General features: G+C 39.0%; 1 protein-coding gene across 1 annotated transcript in view; it reads left to right on the top strand.

Annotated features, from left to right (window-relative positions):
* The window catches only part of maml1 (mastermind-like transcriptional coactivator 1), a 75058-nt gene extending 59576 nt beyond the window's left edge, over nt 1–15482 (top strand). Inside the window, exons 4-5 of the mRNA XM_043703120.2 lie at nt 2495–2612; nt 9658–15482. Of these exons, the coding sequence (XP_043559055.1) occupies nt 2495–2612; nt 9658–10637 (1098 nt within the window). The 3' untranslated portion in view covers nt 10638–15482. The remainder of the gene's footprint in view (nt 1–2494; nt 2613–9657) is intronic.
* Nucleotides 15483–18368: the final 2886 nt, after the last annotated feature.

The raw sequence follows: 18368 nt of genomic DNA, 5'->3' as shown, positions 1-18368 counted from the left end.
ACTTTGTCTTGGATGGTGTCAAGCTTCTTGAGTGTTATTGAAGCTGCACTCATCCAGACAAGTGGGGAGTATTCTGTCACACTCCTGACTTGCTCGTTGGAAATGGTGGATAGATTGGGGTGACCTGGTGGCTCAGTGGTTAACACTGTTGCCTCACAGTGTAGGGACTATGCTTAATTCCAGCCTTGGGTGACTGTATGGAGTTTTCATACTCTCAAGTCTGTGTGGGATTCCTCTGGGTATTCCAGTTTCCTCCCACATTCCAAAGAGGTGCAGTTTCGGCGGATTGACTATGCTAAACTGCCCTATAATGTCCAGGGGTGTGTAGGTTAAGTGGACTAACCAGTGTAAATGCTGGGTTATGGGGATAGACTGGTCTAGTGGGGTGCTCTTCAGAGAGTTGGTGCAGACTTTATGGGCTGAATGGCCTCTCTCTGTACTATCAAGGACTGCTGGTTACTTTGTGTTTTATTGGATGTGGTTATTGTCTGGCATTTGTGTGTCGCAAATGTTACTTGTCACTTGTCAGCCTGAGCCTTTATATTGTCCAGGTCTTGTTGCATTTGAACACCTACAGCTTCAGTATCTGGAGTGGCAAATGGTCCTAAATATTGCACAATTGTCAGTGAACATACGCATGTCTGACCTTATGATGGAGGGAAGGTCGTTGAAGCAGCTGAAGATGGTTTGGCCTAAGACACTACCCTGAGGAACTCCTGGAACTGAAATGACTGACCTTCAACAACCACAACCAAATTCCTAAGTGTCGGGCATGACTCCAACCAGCAGAGATTTTGCATCTGATATTCACTGATTCTCCTTTTGGGAGAAAGTAAGGAATGCAGATGTTGGAGATCAGAGTCAAAGAGTGTGGTGCTGGAAAAGCACAGCTGGTCAGGCAGCATCCGAGGAGCAGGAGAGTATAAGCTCATCATCAGGAAGGTTCATTGATGCTACACTTGGTCGAATGCCACCTTTAAGTCAAAGGCTGTCACTCTCACCTCACCTGGAATTCAGCATTTTTGTCTACGTTTGAATGCAGTCTGTGATGAGGTCAGGAGCTGAGTGGCCTGACAAAACTGAAACTATGTGAGTGAGTGGATTGTTGCAGCGCAGGTGTTGCTAAATAACACTTGATGACACCTTCCAATATTTTACTGATGGTTGAGAGTCGATTGATGGGGTAGTGATTTCTCCTAGTTTTTGTGTACAGGACATACCTGGGAAATTTTCCATGTTGTGGATGGATACCAATGTTCTGCCTGTGCTGGAACATCTTGGCTAGGGTTATGGCATTTTCTGGAGTGCATGTCTTGCTGGAGTATTGTTGAAACCACTTGCCTTTGCAGTATTCAGTGCCTCCATCGGTTTCATGATATCACATGGATTGCATCAAGTTGATTGAAGACCTGCATCTGAGATGCTGGGGACCACTGGAGGAGACAGAGATGGATCATCCACTTGGCACCTCTGGCTGAAGATTACTGAAAATGTTTTTACGTTGTTTTCAGTACTGATATGCTAAACTCTCCCACCATTAAGGATGAGGATATTTTTATAGCGAACCCCTCAGTGAGTTGTTTAATTGTCCACCATATTCACGACAGGATTTGTCGGGACTGTAGAGCTCAGATTTGATTCGTTGGACGTGGGATTGCTTACCTCTGTCTATCAATGCTTTCCTGTTTGGCCCTCTAGTTGTCCTGTTTGGCAGCCTCCTAGGTTGATATCTCATTTTTAGGTATGCTTGGTGTTGTTCCTGCTATGCCATCCTGCACCTACCAAAGTTTGATCCCCTGGCTTGATGGTAATGGTTGACTGGAGTGTATGCCAGGTCATGAGATTGTAGATTGTACTGGAGGATTCTACCGTTGTTGGTGGCCCACATTGTCGCATGGATGCCAGTCTTGAGTTACTAGATTTGTTGGAAGTCTGTCCAATTTAGCGTGGTGATAGTGCCATACAGTATTCTCAACGTAAAGAATGGCTTTTATCAATATTGTCATGGACAGATGCATCTGCATCCGACCATTTGGTGAGGATGAGGTCAAGTAAGTTTTTCCTTCTTGGTTCCGTCACCACCTGCTGCAGACCCAGTCTAGCAGCTATGTCCTTTCGGATGCAAACAGGTCAATTAGTATTCCTGCTGCCAAGCCATTTTTGGTGCAGGACATTGGCTTACAGTTTGGAGGGAAATTTCATTGTGCCACTACTTGTGGTTCTGTCTTGCTTTTGGACAAAACATATCCAGGCATGGTGATGGCAATTTATGGGTGTTTGTTTGTTATAGTTGGTGTTGTGCAGTGGATTGGTTTTAAACCAGTGTACTGCTCTGCTGAAACTGACCAATACAAGTCTATCATATTGCTCTCTGAGTCCTGTGCTTTCTTTATCATACAGTGATAAATTCGCAGGTAAAACCTTCACATCAGATTAAAAGTTTGTACATTGGATTGATCGTAATAATGCTAATGAGTTATTTATCATCTTTCAGGAGAAGCAAAGAAAGCAGCAAGAGCAACAGTTGCAGAGACACCTCACAAGGCCCCCACCTCAATATCAAGACCAGCAGCAAAATCAGTACCGCGTTGAGCAAGTTAGCCAATTTCAGAGTAAGTGTAGTATCAATCGTTTGAATTAATGCTCCTTTTAGTGGTATTGTTCATGATACAGACCGGAGCCAAGAGGCAATGGGGACAAAAGACATTTGTGGGAGCTGTCTAAATGCTTTCAAACAGTCGTAGTGAGCTAGGCAATGGTATTCAAACAGAACAGAAAATAAGTAATGCGTGCAGCCAAGGTACTACATTGATGACTTTAATCTACATACAGACTGCACAAACCTCATAAGGAATGCATCCACCAAACTGTATTGCTAGAGTATGTGCAAGATGCTATCTTAGACCAGTACATTGAGGATCCAGTTTGAGAGCAAGCTACCATAGATTTGTTTTTGTGAAATGTGTAGGCGTGAGTTAATAATGTTGTGAGAGGTCTCTAAAGTAAAAGGCCATAACATGATAGAATTCTTCATTGAAAATGAAGAGAGCAAATCCAAAACTAGGATTCTAAATCTAAGCAAGGAAGACTACAAAGGTATGATGAGGGGTGAGTTGACTGCGATAGACTAGATAACCTCATTAAAAGGCAAAACAAAAATTGCTGAAGAAATTAAACCAATCTGACTGCATTTGTGGGGAGAAAGCACAGTTAACATTTTGAGTCTAAGAATAGGAGAGAATTGGTTGGCCAAAAGGGAAAACAACCTAGTTCGCTACAGGACTGGGGTGTGGGGATGGGTTTAAAAAGAATCATGCAAAGTTGTGATCAGTGACTGTTGAACTCTACATTGAGTCCACAAAGCTGCATGATTTTCAAGCAAAAGATGTGATGTTGTTGTTAATGCTGTCTCGTTAAAAGGCATGACAGTAGACCAGCAATGGTTAATATTTAAGGAAATGTATAGAATGCAGTCATTACACATTCTTTTCAGTCAAGAGAGTACCACAAGAAAAGTGACCCAATTGTAGTGAATAAATGAAATTAAGGGTAATATTAGATCCAAAGAGGAGTTACTTAATTTGCTAGAAAAAGTAGATAACCTGGATAGCAGTTTAGAATTCAGCAAAGGAGGACCCAGATTTTGATTGAGAGAAGAAAAATAGAGTATGAATGGAACTTGCAAGGAATGTAAAAGAAGACTGTAAGAGCTTTTACCAGTTTTTTTTTTCTATTCAACCTGTCCAGAGATTACACACATTTGGAGCAGGAGGGACCTAAATCCAATCCTCCTTGTCCAGGGGTAGGAACACTACCATGGCAATGCAAGGTGTTTAAATTGGAAATGCTGATGTACAGAGGGACCCTGGATATCTCTGTGCACTGGTCATTGAAATCAAGCATGTAGCTGCAGCATTTAGTTAAGAAGACAATGATATGCTGGCCTCATTGCAAGCGGGTTTCAGTACAGTAGCAAAGAAGTTTTACAGCAGCTGTAAAGCAAAGTTGCCACAGTCCCAAGGGGATCATACAGGGCTGCTCTCTCGTTAGAGACAAGACCATCTAGACAAGGGCAGCCATCAACTGTAAGTTTTCCACCAAGCCTTATAATATCTTGATGGAACTTTATCCATGTTCCTTATCTGCCAGGATTTGGAGTTCCCTCCATATCATCACTGGTTGTACTTAAATTAATTTAGGAAGGTAGAAGACCAAGACCAATGCACAGTCAGTTGGCACTGATCAAATGGGGGCCTGGCATGAATAAATAATAAATAAACATGAAGTTCATTCTACTTTTCTAAGCCAAATTTTGTGTTGAAAATGTCACTGGGTTCTGTTTCTCCTGTATCTCCTTAAATTCAGAAATTTAGTGCACAGTACAGCATATTTGACCCTTTGTACCTATTTGAAAGTTGAGTTCTGCTTCATCCCCTACATCTTTGTCTGTAAATTTAACTTTCTCATCCTCAGCCACTTGTCCGACTCTCTTATTAAAATTGTTCATAAAATCAGATTCCACCAACATTTTAAGCGAGTATTCCAGACTCCAATATTGGAGTATCTCCCACTCCTCTTTTTGTAATTGTTAAATTTTATTTTATTTATCATTTCTTACTGATGCTTTCTCATTGATCTGTTCAAGGCTATTATGATTTAAGCTTCCTTCACATACATGTCACATGTTCATGGTTTCTAACAGCAGACCACGTTCAGCAAAATATTTGAACCAGAGGGAGATATAAAAGATATGGGAGAACAGCACAGATTTTTGGAATATAACAGAGACTTGGAAATGTCCAAGTCGCTGTAAACTCTGGCTCTGAGGCTACATTGGTGTTGAATTTTGATATTTTAGAATCTTGGTGTGAGGTAGAGGTATAAATTGCCTTATGTTATCTTAGTCTTCTGTATCAGAATTATGCTCAAAAGCAGTAATCTACCTTTTTGTTATATGTTGAGTAACTGAAATACATGTTCACTCTCTGTTCAATGTTAGTTTTATTTTTTATCTTGATTGAACATTGCTTGTTTTGTAAGGTGAGTGGTCCAACTTAAAATCCTTGAATCTGAAGTCTGTTCTTCAGTGCCTACTGATATGATTTGGGATAATCAAATCGATTGCTGAATTTACTGCACCATTCACCTGCTAATTCAACTATTCTTTCGTTAAAAAATTAAACTTTCCAATAGCTTATCACTTCTGTAATCTGAATGAATTGCAGATGAAATGTTGCATAAACAATGCAAAGCTAACACTATGTTCTCAAAACTTGAGGGAGGACTTGTTACCATATATACTTGTGTATAAGTTGATCCCAAGTATAAGGAAAATGTGAGGACTTCATATGCTGGAAACCAGAGTGTAGATTAGAGGGTGCTGAAAAAGCACAGCAGGTCAGGCAGCATCCGAGGAGCAGGAAAATCGACGTTTCGGGCAAAAGCCCTTTATAAGTCAACCCCTTATTTTGGGCAAACAATCTTACATTTTCCATATCTTGTATGTAAGTTGACCCTGCTATATTGCTTTATAAACCTCTTATGAAGGAAACTGCTTGTTCCTATTAACCCACTTAAACAAATCACATTCATTTATTCCGGTAGCTCTACTCATCACTCTTTATTTACGATGTTGCGTATCTATTTATTCATTCATACACAACTCTACTTACTGCACTCAGTTTACTACAGCACATTTTGATTCATTCATTCATTCAGACCAGTGCTAAGTCTATTGGTATTTATCACACTTTGTTCACTATACTTTCAAAAGTTAATATCTTTTAAAAAGTTAATCATTTTAATTGTGCCATTATATCTGAGTAAAAGTGAGATATATTAACTATGTACCAGTATATCTTTAATTCTTTGAAGAATTTGTTAATGTTGTTGAAGTTCATAACACAAATGGGAGGGAAACGGAAGAATTTGGCTGGAAAGTTCAAGATGTTTACACATTCAGAATTTAATAAATGTTTCATTTTGAGTGTGCCATTATACCAGGGCATGATGATGCTGAGCAGTGTGATTTTGCAGGATTTCAATGAATCTTTGACACGTTAACTTTTCGTACCAGTCTCGTTTTTATCCGGTAATTATCTTTACCATAATTCATTGTGTTTTGCTTCTTTACCTGGGATTAGTTGTGCAATCAAGTTGACTTTGCTAATAATACAGTATTTCGAACTGCAGCATGAATATCATATCCTCAAAACTTGCACCTGTCAACCCTCTAAATTGAACCCTTAAAAATAGTTTTTAAAATGCGACCTATACACTAGTATACATGTAAGCTGGTTTTAGTGCTTCCTTTCTTAAAAGAATTTGCAGGTTGTGACATTGCTTGCAAAGGCTTGTCCATTCATAGTTCCCTTTGTCAGCTAAGCCTCGTGTTAGGTTACTTCAGAGGGCAACCACATTGATGTATGACTTGAGTCACATGTCGGGCAGTAGATTTTCTTTGCCAGAATTCAGTAGTGAAATAGTTGGGTTTATTTGATTCAAGACATTTTTAAAAAAAGCTTAATTCTCTATTTTTGTTTGCTAGTTAATCCAGTCCCTCATCTCCTAATTCTGTTCCTACCATTAACACAATATTTAGTGCAGAGGGAACTTCAATTCCAGGTTATTTGTTATTCACCATGGAATTGAATGCCAGAGTCTAGTACAACTCATTTACTGTTCTGTTCATAGAATCCAATCACTTGGAGCATCCTCATTCTTAATTCCACTGGTTGCTGTATTCTTTGCAACAGCAGCAATACATGATGGTCAGTAATGCAGAGTTTGTATCTTGATCAAGAAAGGTTTAACATCTCATATTAACTGTAGGTCATAATAGAGAGCTTGCATATTTTCACTTTCACTGCATATGATTATATACGGAGTGTGCTGTGTGCAGTTCTGGTTGTCATATTTCAAAAAAATCTAGAGGCACCAGAGAGGATGCAAGAAGTATACCAGGATGATATCAGCAATGTAAGTGGAGAAATATCAAGGAAAGATTGGTAGACTGGATTGATATTCCCTTAGAGAGAGGGTAACTGAAGCCTGAACAATTAGGAATCATTCAAATTATGAAAGATTTTTGTTTTAAAGTGGATAATTAGAACATTTGTAGGCAGAGCATAATTGGAGGCAATCAAAATAGGGAATTCAGAAGAAAAAATCTCCTTCTCCTAAATAGTGGTGAGAATATCTCTCCGTGCCTCAAATCCCCTCTAAACCTCTTGCCTTTCACTTTAATTGTGCCCCTTGTTATCGACCCTTCAACTAAGGGGAACAGCTGCTTTATACCCACCATGTTCATGATCCGATAATTGTATACACCTCAATCTGGTCCCCTCTCAGCCTTCCCTGCTCCAAAGAAAATAATTGAGCTTATCCAGTCTCTCTTCATAACTAAGCTGCTCCATCCCAGGCAACATTCTGATGAATTTCCTCTTCATCCCCTCCAGAGCAATTACATCCTTTTTTTTAGGCCCTGTATCCTCTTCTGTCTTTGGAATGCTGTCTGTAGGACAGAACCAAAGTATGTATTTAATTGGCCACTTTCTCTTTGTTCCTTGTTATAAATTCTCCTGTTTTTGTACACTCAATCCTGCTCACAAAGGAATCCCCAACCACTATCACTTTTCTTTGTGCTCCCCTGCTTAAATGGCTTCTTGGACCATGGTGCAGTGGTCAGTTTGCCCATCGTTCCTGCCGGCTCTTGTCTCATCAGACATTAGACAAGTACCTCGTGCCTGTTGAATTAGGTCAAAGCTGAGGCTCTCCAATGTAGCGTTCAGGGTCATTTCCACCTGCCTCACTTGTCACACCCTCCTGTCCCTAACTAAGGACCAAATTTGAAATATTTAAGCTACAGAACGTGACCGTCTGGAACATAGTGTCAAAGTAATTCTACCTCTCCCACATTTGCCACAGTGTTTGAAGTTCACATTCCAGCTCATCAACTCTAAGGCAAATTTCCTCGAGCTACAGGCACTTACTGCAGATGTGGACACTGTTGCATGCAATAAGAGCAACGCATCACTTGTACTGCCGTTTCTAATACAGTTAATTAGGTTTTATATTAAAAAATATTATTTTCGGATAGTCCCGAAATTATCATCTTCCTTTATGAATCTACTACTAGTAAGGCCAATCCTTTAATGTCGGTCTTCCAAGTCAACCAAACCATATCTTCTCTATGATATCACTTTTACCGCTGGTGTTGCCCTTGCCTAACTCAACCAAGTCTGGCCATGTTTCCTGCTCCTTCCCAGATTGCTTTGCCATGACTCCAACTGCTTCACCGTGACGTGATGCTGACTGCGAGGACACTCTTCACAGACTGCTTCACAGTGACACTGATTGTGAGGTTGATTCATGATGTAAATAAGTTAGTGTTCTCCATGGATTGCAGAAGTTAATTATGTGAAATAGGCAAAACTTGTCTGTGTTCACCTCCGAGGCACATTTCATTCTGATGTGGGTATATATGTCATTGGACTAATTCCCTGGTGTTCACAGTGAGCTTTCATTGCAAATACTCAACAAGTCTAATCTTTGTAAGACAGCTAAGGATTGGCACTGTATGTGACCTTGCCAGCCTCATCTATTACCAAAAAACACTTTTTTTTTAAAAGATCAAGTACAGATAGTTCTTGTGCACCCCTGTATTATAGAAAAATCATGTTTTAGAAACAGCGCGTAAAATGTTGGTGCTATAATTGCATTACACGTTTTAAAAGTTTGTGTTTTAGAAAGTGTCCCCAGTTCGTCAATCGTGTTAGAGCGAAATCACGATAATAAAATGAGTTTTAGCTGAACGACCTGTAATGATATACAGAAAATCAGTAGCTATATAATTTATTCTTCAGCATCCTGCAGTGTCACTGGTCTTTCCATATTTATAATTTTAAAGATGATAACAAAAAGACTTTCATTTCTATGGTGCTTTTTGCAGCCTCAGGACTCCTAAAAGTGCTTTATATCCGATAGATTGCACAGTTGTCACTATTGTAATGTCAGGCCACTGTTTTTCCTACAAGGGTATTTTGTGATATCACCGTTTGATCATTTTTGCTGATGTTTATTGAGGGATAAATATCCCCAGGAACAAGTATTCCCAGTCTTTTGGGAGAACTCATTTGTTCTTCATCATCGAGATAAAGAGTCCTGAAGAAGGGTTGTACCCAAAACATTGATTTCTCCACCTCCTGATGCTGCCTGGCTTGCTGTGTTGTTCCAGCCTCCTGCTTCACAATATTGCAGTGGGATCTTTGCACCATCTTAGAGGGCAGATAAATACTGTTTAACATTTCATCTGATAAGTGTTACATCTGGCAGTGCAATATTATCTCTGTACAGAAATTGTCATCCTGCATTACATGCTCAAATCCTGGAATGAAGTTTGAATCCATGCTTTGACTCAGGTGCAAGTATCACCCTCAGAGCAGCAGTTACCACAGCAGCTAAGAGTGTACGTCATTCTTGGTAAAGGGACACAGAGACTCAGGCTACTTGTAACTGAGACAGAAACTCTTTTTTTTCTTGCTGGTGATGTTTTGGTCAGGAGCAGGGAGAACCACTTTACTAGGAGGTCTCTATTAATAAAGTTTAATTTTTTTTTATTGGAAGTTAATTTTCTCAATGTTGTGCTCCATTTCATAGGTCCCCCTCAAGTTCTTCAGACGGTTGGAAATCTGGCTGCAGCGAATGCAAGCAGCTCACGGTTGTTCCCTCAGAATCAAAACATGATCCAGATCGGGCAAAGCCAGAGTTCTGTCTCCTCCAGTAGCTCTGCTGCTGGTCAGTCAGAACTAGGAGCATCTCAGTACAGTAATATGCACAATGTCCAACAGGGAATATACAATGTGGGGTCAAATGTGAACCAAATGCTTCCACATTCTGCCCAAGGCACAATTGGAAATGGGCAGCATTCAAATCCATTGCAGATGCAAGCTAATATGACTCCAGGAGCTCAGATGGTAACAGGATACAGTCAAAATCACCTCAACAGCTCAAACCTTGCACAACAGCAACACAACAAAGGAACGGTGAACCAGGCTGTATCAAAGACCCACTTGCAGAGGTTACCAGGTGCTGTGGTAAGCCAAAATCCAACATGGCCGAATCAGTCTTTGCAAAGCATGAATAACCAAAATCAAACAAATAGCAATCTAGTAGCATTCAGCAGTACCTCAACCTTCCACGTGCGTCCGTCTCGGCCTAAATTTGCTAGCCAGCAGTTTGTGCAGGGAATGTCTCGACCAGGTCTTTCTTCAGTCAGATCAGTGGGCTCCATCAACTCAACTGTTGGTGACCAAGTCATGCCTACATTAGGTGGACCTCTGTCACGGACAAATCAGCCCTTGCAGCAGAGTATTCCTAGTTTAAACCAGTCCATTCCGGACATGACTAACTTTGCTTCCAGCCAGCAAATGGCCTCAAGGGGCAACCTCCAATGCAACCAGGTTTACCAGGTAAGAGGCACCAGTCAGGAGCTACCTTTTAATTATGGTAACCAGTCTGGTGGCAGCGCAGTTCAGGCGTTACCTGGAGATACAGACTTGATGGACTCCCTATTGAAAAACAGGACTACAGAGGAATGGATAATCGATTTGGATGAACTGTTGGGATCTCATCATTGAAGGGTGGCTTGCTGACCTTGTGTGTAATCAGTGGGAATAAGTGTAATTTTTGGATTTTTTATATAAACAGTATGGGACCAAAAAAAAAAGCTGTTACAAAACCCCTGTGGCACATGGCAGGTATAAATGTATGGTTGGGAATGGTATTATGGGCAAGTTTTTTAAATAACTCTATTTTACTGCCATATGGGCAGATTATAACATTTTTATATAAAACATAGTTTTTTAAAAAGTTCCTTTATTGTACACGGGTTGCCCCTTGCCAGTCAGGAAATCCACATCAGATCACAACTTCGAGTAGTCATCTCTATACGTGTTTACCCAAACTTGCAGGATCATAATCAAGTAATAGAAATGGAGATTGTTGGAAACACATAGCTGGTTTGTCAGTTTTTTATATACTTTTTTAAAAAGCCTACTTAAGCTAATGAAGTGTATGCATCTCCCTTTCTTGATGCAGGTTGGCCTCTTGTCCCCTTCAAAAGTTTTCCCTTTCATTTCATGTTTTAGTCCTTTACCTTTTTGTTGCATCTAAGTAAGTATTTTATCATTTGCCTGTCATTTCCTTTACCCTTGACTTTGGAGGTATCCTGCTCTTGTAGCCCACCCCAGCTATTCCTTGTATGAAAGGAAGCGACCTATAAAGTCACTGCTGTAGTAACACATTTTAAAGGGTTGTTATTCATGTACTGTTCATGTTTCTGTGAACTCTTGTGTCTCTCACCTACAGCATTTAAGGGGACCATTGGCCCATCAGGTCTGACAAGAAATCACTCTGCCTAAGCCCACTTTTCAACCCTTGAACTGTCGCCATGGAGTTTATGGCACTTCAAGTATATCCAGGTTATTTCTAAATCTTAGAGTGGTGTAGGCAGAAACTTTATCAGGCAGTGGGTTACAGAGCCACCTCATCCTAGTGAAAATCATTTTCCTGGAATCCCCACTGAACCCCTTTCCTCCTTAACCAGATAAAGTGAATAGGAAAGAGCCTTTAATTTTATACATTTTAACTTCTGTTCGAAAGGAAACAATTGCAGTGTGTCCAATCTTTCCTCACAATTCAAATTCTCCAGTCCAGGTAGCACTCCAGTGCAATCATATCTTTCTTTTTGTGCTGTGAGCCAATCTGTTTAGTGCCGATTTTGTTGTCTCCGTGATTTTAGATTTTCTGTTTTGGTTAATAGAGGCAATATGTTTGTATTCCTCTTTGATTAATGAGCTACCCATACTTCCTACTTTTTAAGTGTCATCTCAACTTCCTGTCATGTAACTTGTTTGATTCCAATTTCATTTAGTTTTCTTTCCTGTACACTTTCTCGCTTTTTATATGGCTTTCTAGCCAAATTCAGCAACAAAGGTATGAGGATTTTTATGAATTGCTCACTACAAAATAGTCACGCATCTTATTTTATCATTTATTTCCCAACAACGTATGTTGTGCTAGGTCACAAAGGGCACTCAGTTTTGTTGATACACAACTGCAGTCTGTAAAAATGGCAGGTTTGCTTCCCTAAAATGCATTATTGAACCGATGTTTCAGGCGGTTTGACAAATTTGTGGTTGTGCACCAAATTGTAAAATTTATTTCTAGATCCCTTTTGAAAAATGTATTCAAATTATCATATTTCTCTCAATGGGATTTGAATTCATGTGTTCTGCATTTAGTTTGGTAACATAACTACACCACTGTACCCCGTGGAAATGATCACTGTTCTCTTGCTCACAGGAGGTAAGAAATGATACTGCATTTGGCGCATTCTTATAATTGCAACACATCTGCATTGCTGTATTGAACAGTTCATTGCACTTTACTTTTTTGTTTGCTTCAGATTCCCCCACTCCCCTGTAAATTTGGATTGGGCTATGGGTGGGTCGAGGGGAGAGGGGGTATGAGTTACTGTATGTGAAGGCATTTGTGGCACTGTGGTCTGATTGGGCCTATAGTCAATCAATTGAATAAACTTCATTGGAATGTTTCAAAATCCTGACCAGACTTGGTTCAAGCTGTTACAAGTAGTTTGGAATCTGAAAACGTTTAATTGCACTATGCATTCAGTGACTGTCTCACGCTCATTTTATCTTGTCCAGGACACTGAGAGTGTAGCAATAAAAGGGAGGTTTTATCATTTACCGGTGCCTCAGATATGCTCCAATGTTCTGTATGGCTCTTTTGGAGGCATGTGCCACATTTGTCTGTTAACTTGTGGATATTTATGTATCGGATAAGTTTGTTTGGGGGGGGATGGGGTGGGAGTATAGTATTTTTTTCACTTGACTGGTGCAGGTGCAGATTATCAGGATGAAATGGCAAGATAAAGATTGAAAATCAGCCATTTATTTTCCCAACCATCCATTTCCCATGGTTGAAATATTCTATAGCAAATTTGTTGATTTCCAATCATGGTGCTTGCAGTATCTTAATGTTTAAGTCAGTCAGATTGTGTGCGTATGTATATAAATGTTTACATTTTTATAAAAGAAAAATTGATAAAAGTATTTAGTTCCTTGTCTGTAATATATTTTTGCATTTTATAGTTTAAAACAAAACTCATTTCTTGGTATGATTTTTTTTGTAAGTCTTAACTCTGCAATTGTATTGATATTGACTATACTCGCTCTGTCTAATCTTCATTTTGTATTCAACTGTAATGTTAGACTTTGAACCCCCACCATTTGAACTATTAAAGGTTGGTTCTTGGGGGAAATAACCAATGGCCAAATCTGGTTTTACAGTCATTCTCTCCCTCAGAATTGTTGTTTTTTTTTTTAAAAGGTTAATTTAGTATGTCCAGAATGTAATCTTTAATAAATATTCCATATGTGTACGTCAGGTTATAAACATCAGGTTAGTTAGTTCACCTGAGACTTGTTTTATCTTAATATCCATTTTTGTTTTGATTGATCTCATTCAACTTGCATTCTCATTGGACCTATCATATCCCTGTGCAGAAATGAATCTAATTACCTATTCGATCAGTTTATATTATTGGGTTTAATGACCTCTATTTTTAGCTCTGTGTTTTAATCCTCAACTAACACGCAGCCAGTTTTAATTATTCATTTCTGCTCCAGTCTCCTAAACGGTATCTGATATGTATTTTTTAAAAGCAGTCTTTATTAACTTTAATTCCGATTAAATCAATACACATAGGTTAAATACAGATAAAACATTTATTTGTGCCAAGCAGGCTGTATATGGTGCCTATTCTTCCCATTTGTGCGTCTTTTAAAGAGTTTTTTGAATGTTATTCAAACTTATGGCAAAGTAGATGATATAACTGCTCTTAATTTAAAAGTGTAATTAAGAATATGACATTTCGCCTAATTGCATATCATTTCGGTATTGTGTTTGGAATTCAAACATATATTGTAGAATCTGTGACCTTAAAGTAGTTGTCTTCATTTCACTTTAGTTTGTGGCCTCTTTTGCAGGTTAGTCTCTCACAGATTGGGCCTTGGACAAGCTTGATTTTTCAGCAAATCTATTCTGTTAACTGAAAATATATAATTGCTGAAAATGAATTGATGTTGACATTTAATCTACTAAATTGAAAAATAGAGAACAAATTTAGGCTTCTGTCAAATTTGTTATTTGTGTCAAAAAAGACTTTTAAACTAATTAGAAATTGTCATTAGTGTTTAATTGCCAGAATAATTTAAATTAAATAAATAGGTCTGAGTTCAGTCTTCTATCATTTTTTTGAACAGCAACCCTGTTTATACTTGTGTAACGTTAATTTTATTTGATTAACTCTTCAAACATGGGAACAGGCCTCTCATTTAAAAAATTATTGGGTCATCTGTGCAAAATAAATCTCAGCTTTTAAATTTGTTATATTAAAGAATAGAATTAATGCACATAACCTTCACTCTCCAATGGTATTGAAAACAGTGCAATCTTGGACTGAATACACATCTCACTTCTCCTTTACCTGGGCTCCTCAACAAGCTAATGGTGAGCCACCAAGTATAGGATAGGATCTGATGGATGGTGTACTCTGTCATACAAAGTCTTGGCTGAACTTTTAACTCTACTCCACTTCCTTGTTCTACCCCATAATCCTTAATCATTAGATGAGTGGGAGGTGGGCTGTCAATTGACCTTGCATTACCTTTTAAACAGTACTATTAGGAAGTGCAATTTTCTATACATGCTCTATGTATCCTCCTCTCTCACCGCCCACTTCCCTGTTCATCTTCACCATGATCACCAATCCCCATGTGTGGCCTTCAACAAAGCATTGATTAGAGGTTGTGACCCTCAGTAGTAATACTGCTTCAGGACCTGTCTGTAACTGTCAGATTTGGTGTATTAAGCAGTGAGTTGGTCATCATGATGACAATGAATCAGTGACACTATTAGATGTCTCTGTTGCTAGGTGAGGTTAAAGGCCTCTTTTGAGGTCTCTCTCAGATTGTACAGATGTGACTGAGAGCACAGCTGTCCCAAGCCAAACATCTGTCAATTTTGCTGTGATCTCCTGGCTGCATTGTGGACAGAAGTGTATGAATTTGACTCTAAACTTCCCTTTGGAATCTGTCCAGGATTGGTGTGGAGACAGTTGGTACTGTCTTGGTGTTTGTTTCATAATTTTAATCAGTTCAACCTTGCATTCTGGCAATGAGGCCAGTAGAACTAAGTTGAAAACTTGGTGGGAACCTGCTGGACTTCATGTAATGAATTAGTTTCTGTTTATCCAAAACTGCTCTCCCTTCTCCAGTTTTAATTAACCCAAACTAGATTTGGCCATGTGGGACTTTTTTTTCTATCATAAACTATTTAATTGTAAATAAACTAAATATTGAGAATCATGCACAAATAAAGACTCCATAATTTGTTTGTAATTGTACTATTTTCTTCTTCGGTTGTGTTGACTCACAATGGCCAAAGTAGTGCCCGGTGGTCCTATTCTTCTGCAGAACTGTGCAACTGAAGTTCTTATCTGCATTTTTGCTTCTTCCCAAGGTCAATAAAATTTCACCCTGAGATTTCCAAAGAGGCGGAGTCTCATTCCCCTCTCTTAGTAACAGTTAGACAAATGAGACCAATCTGAATCAAATGTTATTATAGTTAAAAGTATTGTGGTGTACAGGGTGGAAAAAAAAAGTAAGGACTAGTCTTTGTTATAGAGTGGCTGGATCAGTTTAGGCATTTTTGCATCTAATCTAGAATTCAAATTTGTTAGCTTATTTAAAAGAAATTGAAAAATCCTCATGAAAGTAGAGCAGAAATAAATTTCTAATCATCGTACTGGATTGGAGCATGTCTTTTTTAAGAGTTGCATTTCTGTGGTACGGTACCATGCATGACTTCAGAATATGCTGGTGTTTCACATTGAATGAAATAAGTTTTTGAATTGTAGTCATTTATGTCAGAAACATGACAGCCAATTTTCATACCAGATCCTGTGAACAGCAATTTGGTGTGATAACCAAATATTTTATGATGTTGGTTGAAAGATATAAATGGGCCAGGCTGTTGAATCAACAGCCTGGCCCATTTATATCTTCAAAATCCTGTTGCTGTAGAAAGGATAGAGAATGCAGAAATGATTGATAAGGATATTACCTGGGCTGGAAGGTTTGAGTTATGGGAATAGACTGGATAGGTTGGGATTGTTTTCCTGGAATGTAGGAGGCTGAGGGGTGATTAGATTATATTATATTACATTACATTACAGTGTGGAAACAGGCCCTTCGGCCCAACAAGTCCACACCGACCCGCCGAAGCATAACCCACCCATACCCCTACATTTACCCCTTACCTAACACTATGGGCAATTTAGCACGGCCAATTCACCTGACCTGCACACCTTTTGGACTGTGGGAGGAAACCGGAGCACCCGGAGGAAACCCACGCAGACACGGGTAGAACGTGCAAACTCCACACAGTCAGTCGCCTGAGGAGGGAATTGAACCCGGGTCTCTGGCGCTGTGAGGCAGCAGTGCTAACCACTGTGCCACGTGACCTTGTAGAGGTTTATAAAATCATGACTGGCATAGATAAGGTGAATAGCCATGGTCTTTTCCCTACAGTAGGTGAGTTCAAAACTAGAGGGCATAATTTTAAGGTGAGAGAAGAAAGAGTTAAACTGGACCTGAGGGGCAAATTGTTCACACAAAGGGTGGTTTGGATGTGGAATGAACTGCCAGAGGAAATGGAAGATGCCGATACAGTTACAGCATTTAAAAGACATTTGGACAGGTCCAAGAATAGGAAAGGTGTAGAGGGATATGAGCCAAACAGGCAAATGGGACAAGTTTAGTTTGGGGAAATTGGTCGACTTGGATGAGTTGGACTGAAAGGTCTGTTTCTATGCTATATGACTCTATGATGGCCTGGAGTAGAAGAAGGGTGTAACCTTTATTTGATATCTTATTCAAAAGATGGAACTTCTGACAGTGTAGTAGTATAGTGCAAGTATCAACCTAGATTAAGAACCCTGCAAGAACAAAAGCGTTGTGCTGGGCCTGGTGGTTTGCTACTGACCAAAGAATAGTAGAGGAGATTATAGTTGGAGAGGACCTTAAGAACGATGATAGATCATTGTTAAAATTAAATTGTGTTGAAATGTAAATTAAATATAAATTAAATTTAAATATTTAATTTTCAGTAAGGAAACTTTAAATTTGAAGACTTTAAATTGATGAGAGAAGAAGTGTTTTAAACTATTTCATTGAGAAATAGTGAGAACAAGGACTGAATTATTTGACTCTCCTTTTTGGGAAGAACCAGAAATTGGATGAAACTCAAATGAGAGAAGTAAGTAACAAGCGCAAAAAAATTAAGAATATGCCATTGTTAAAAACTAGAAGAACTGTGGATGTTGTAAATTAGAATCAAAAAGACAAATTGCTGGAGAAGTTCAGGTCTGGCAGCATCGATGGAGAGAAGTCAGAGTTAACGTTTCCGGTCCAATGGCAGATGCATGAGACACAAAATTGTGAGCCAAAATTGAAAACTAGATTAAAAATTGCAGGAATGTATACAACACCATAAAAGTTTAATCAATGAAGGGTTGCATTTCTTTGGGGTAGTCCAACTTTGTGGAAGGCACAAAGCACATTATAACCAGCAAGATGTTTTGAAGTTTAAGGATTGTATTTAGATAAACTGGCAGCCAATCTGTCACATGCTCTCAAACAGGATTGTGATACTGAGTAGGTAATTTATTTTTGTGATCCTGATTTTGAATCCAGTCAGAATTTTGTTTAACATTACATTTGCAAGAAAGGACACTTGAATTTCACTGAGCTATGTTCAAGAATAAAGCTTTCTGCATTATCCCATATGACACTCCCAGGAAATGTCTCAGGTCAGTTATGGGAAAACTCGATTCTTTCTTCACATACCTTATTTTCAGGCTTACGAAAGCTTCTTATTCTGCTATATAGTAATGTTTAATTTTTCACACCAACCATCCTGTGTAGCCTTTCTAAGATAGACCCAACATTTTCTGTTCAGTAGTTCTCCTCAACATTTTAAACTCATCTTTTATCAACAGCAACTCAAATGTGGTTCTCTTGATCTCTTTCTCCCCTCTTCCTCCCTCTCTCTCTACCCCGCCACCTGCAACAAGGAAAAAGTCAGTATTGCATAAAAACTAATGCTTAGATCTAAAGGCCTAATATTCGATGTACTACAAAATCCAGTGCCTCAATCTGTAGTGGTTTAGGTCAGGTGGTAGAATGTTAGAAAAAATGTTATTTTGAGCTACTGCAAATAAAAAC

Source organism: Chiloscyllium plagiosum, unplaced genomic scaffold, assembly GCF_037043375.1.
Source record: "Chiloscyllium plagiosum isolate Xiang-an unplaced genomic scaffold, Cpla_swu_hap1 HiC_scaffold_16, whole genome shotgun sequence".
Classification (NCBI taxonomy): domain Eukaryota; kingdom Metazoa; phylum Chordata; class Chondrichthyes; order Orectolobiformes; family Hemiscylliidae; genus Chiloscyllium; species Chiloscyllium plagiosum.
The sequence above is the reverse complement of the archived record's forward strand: the minus strand, read 5'-3'. Positions and strand labels throughout refer to the sequence as shown.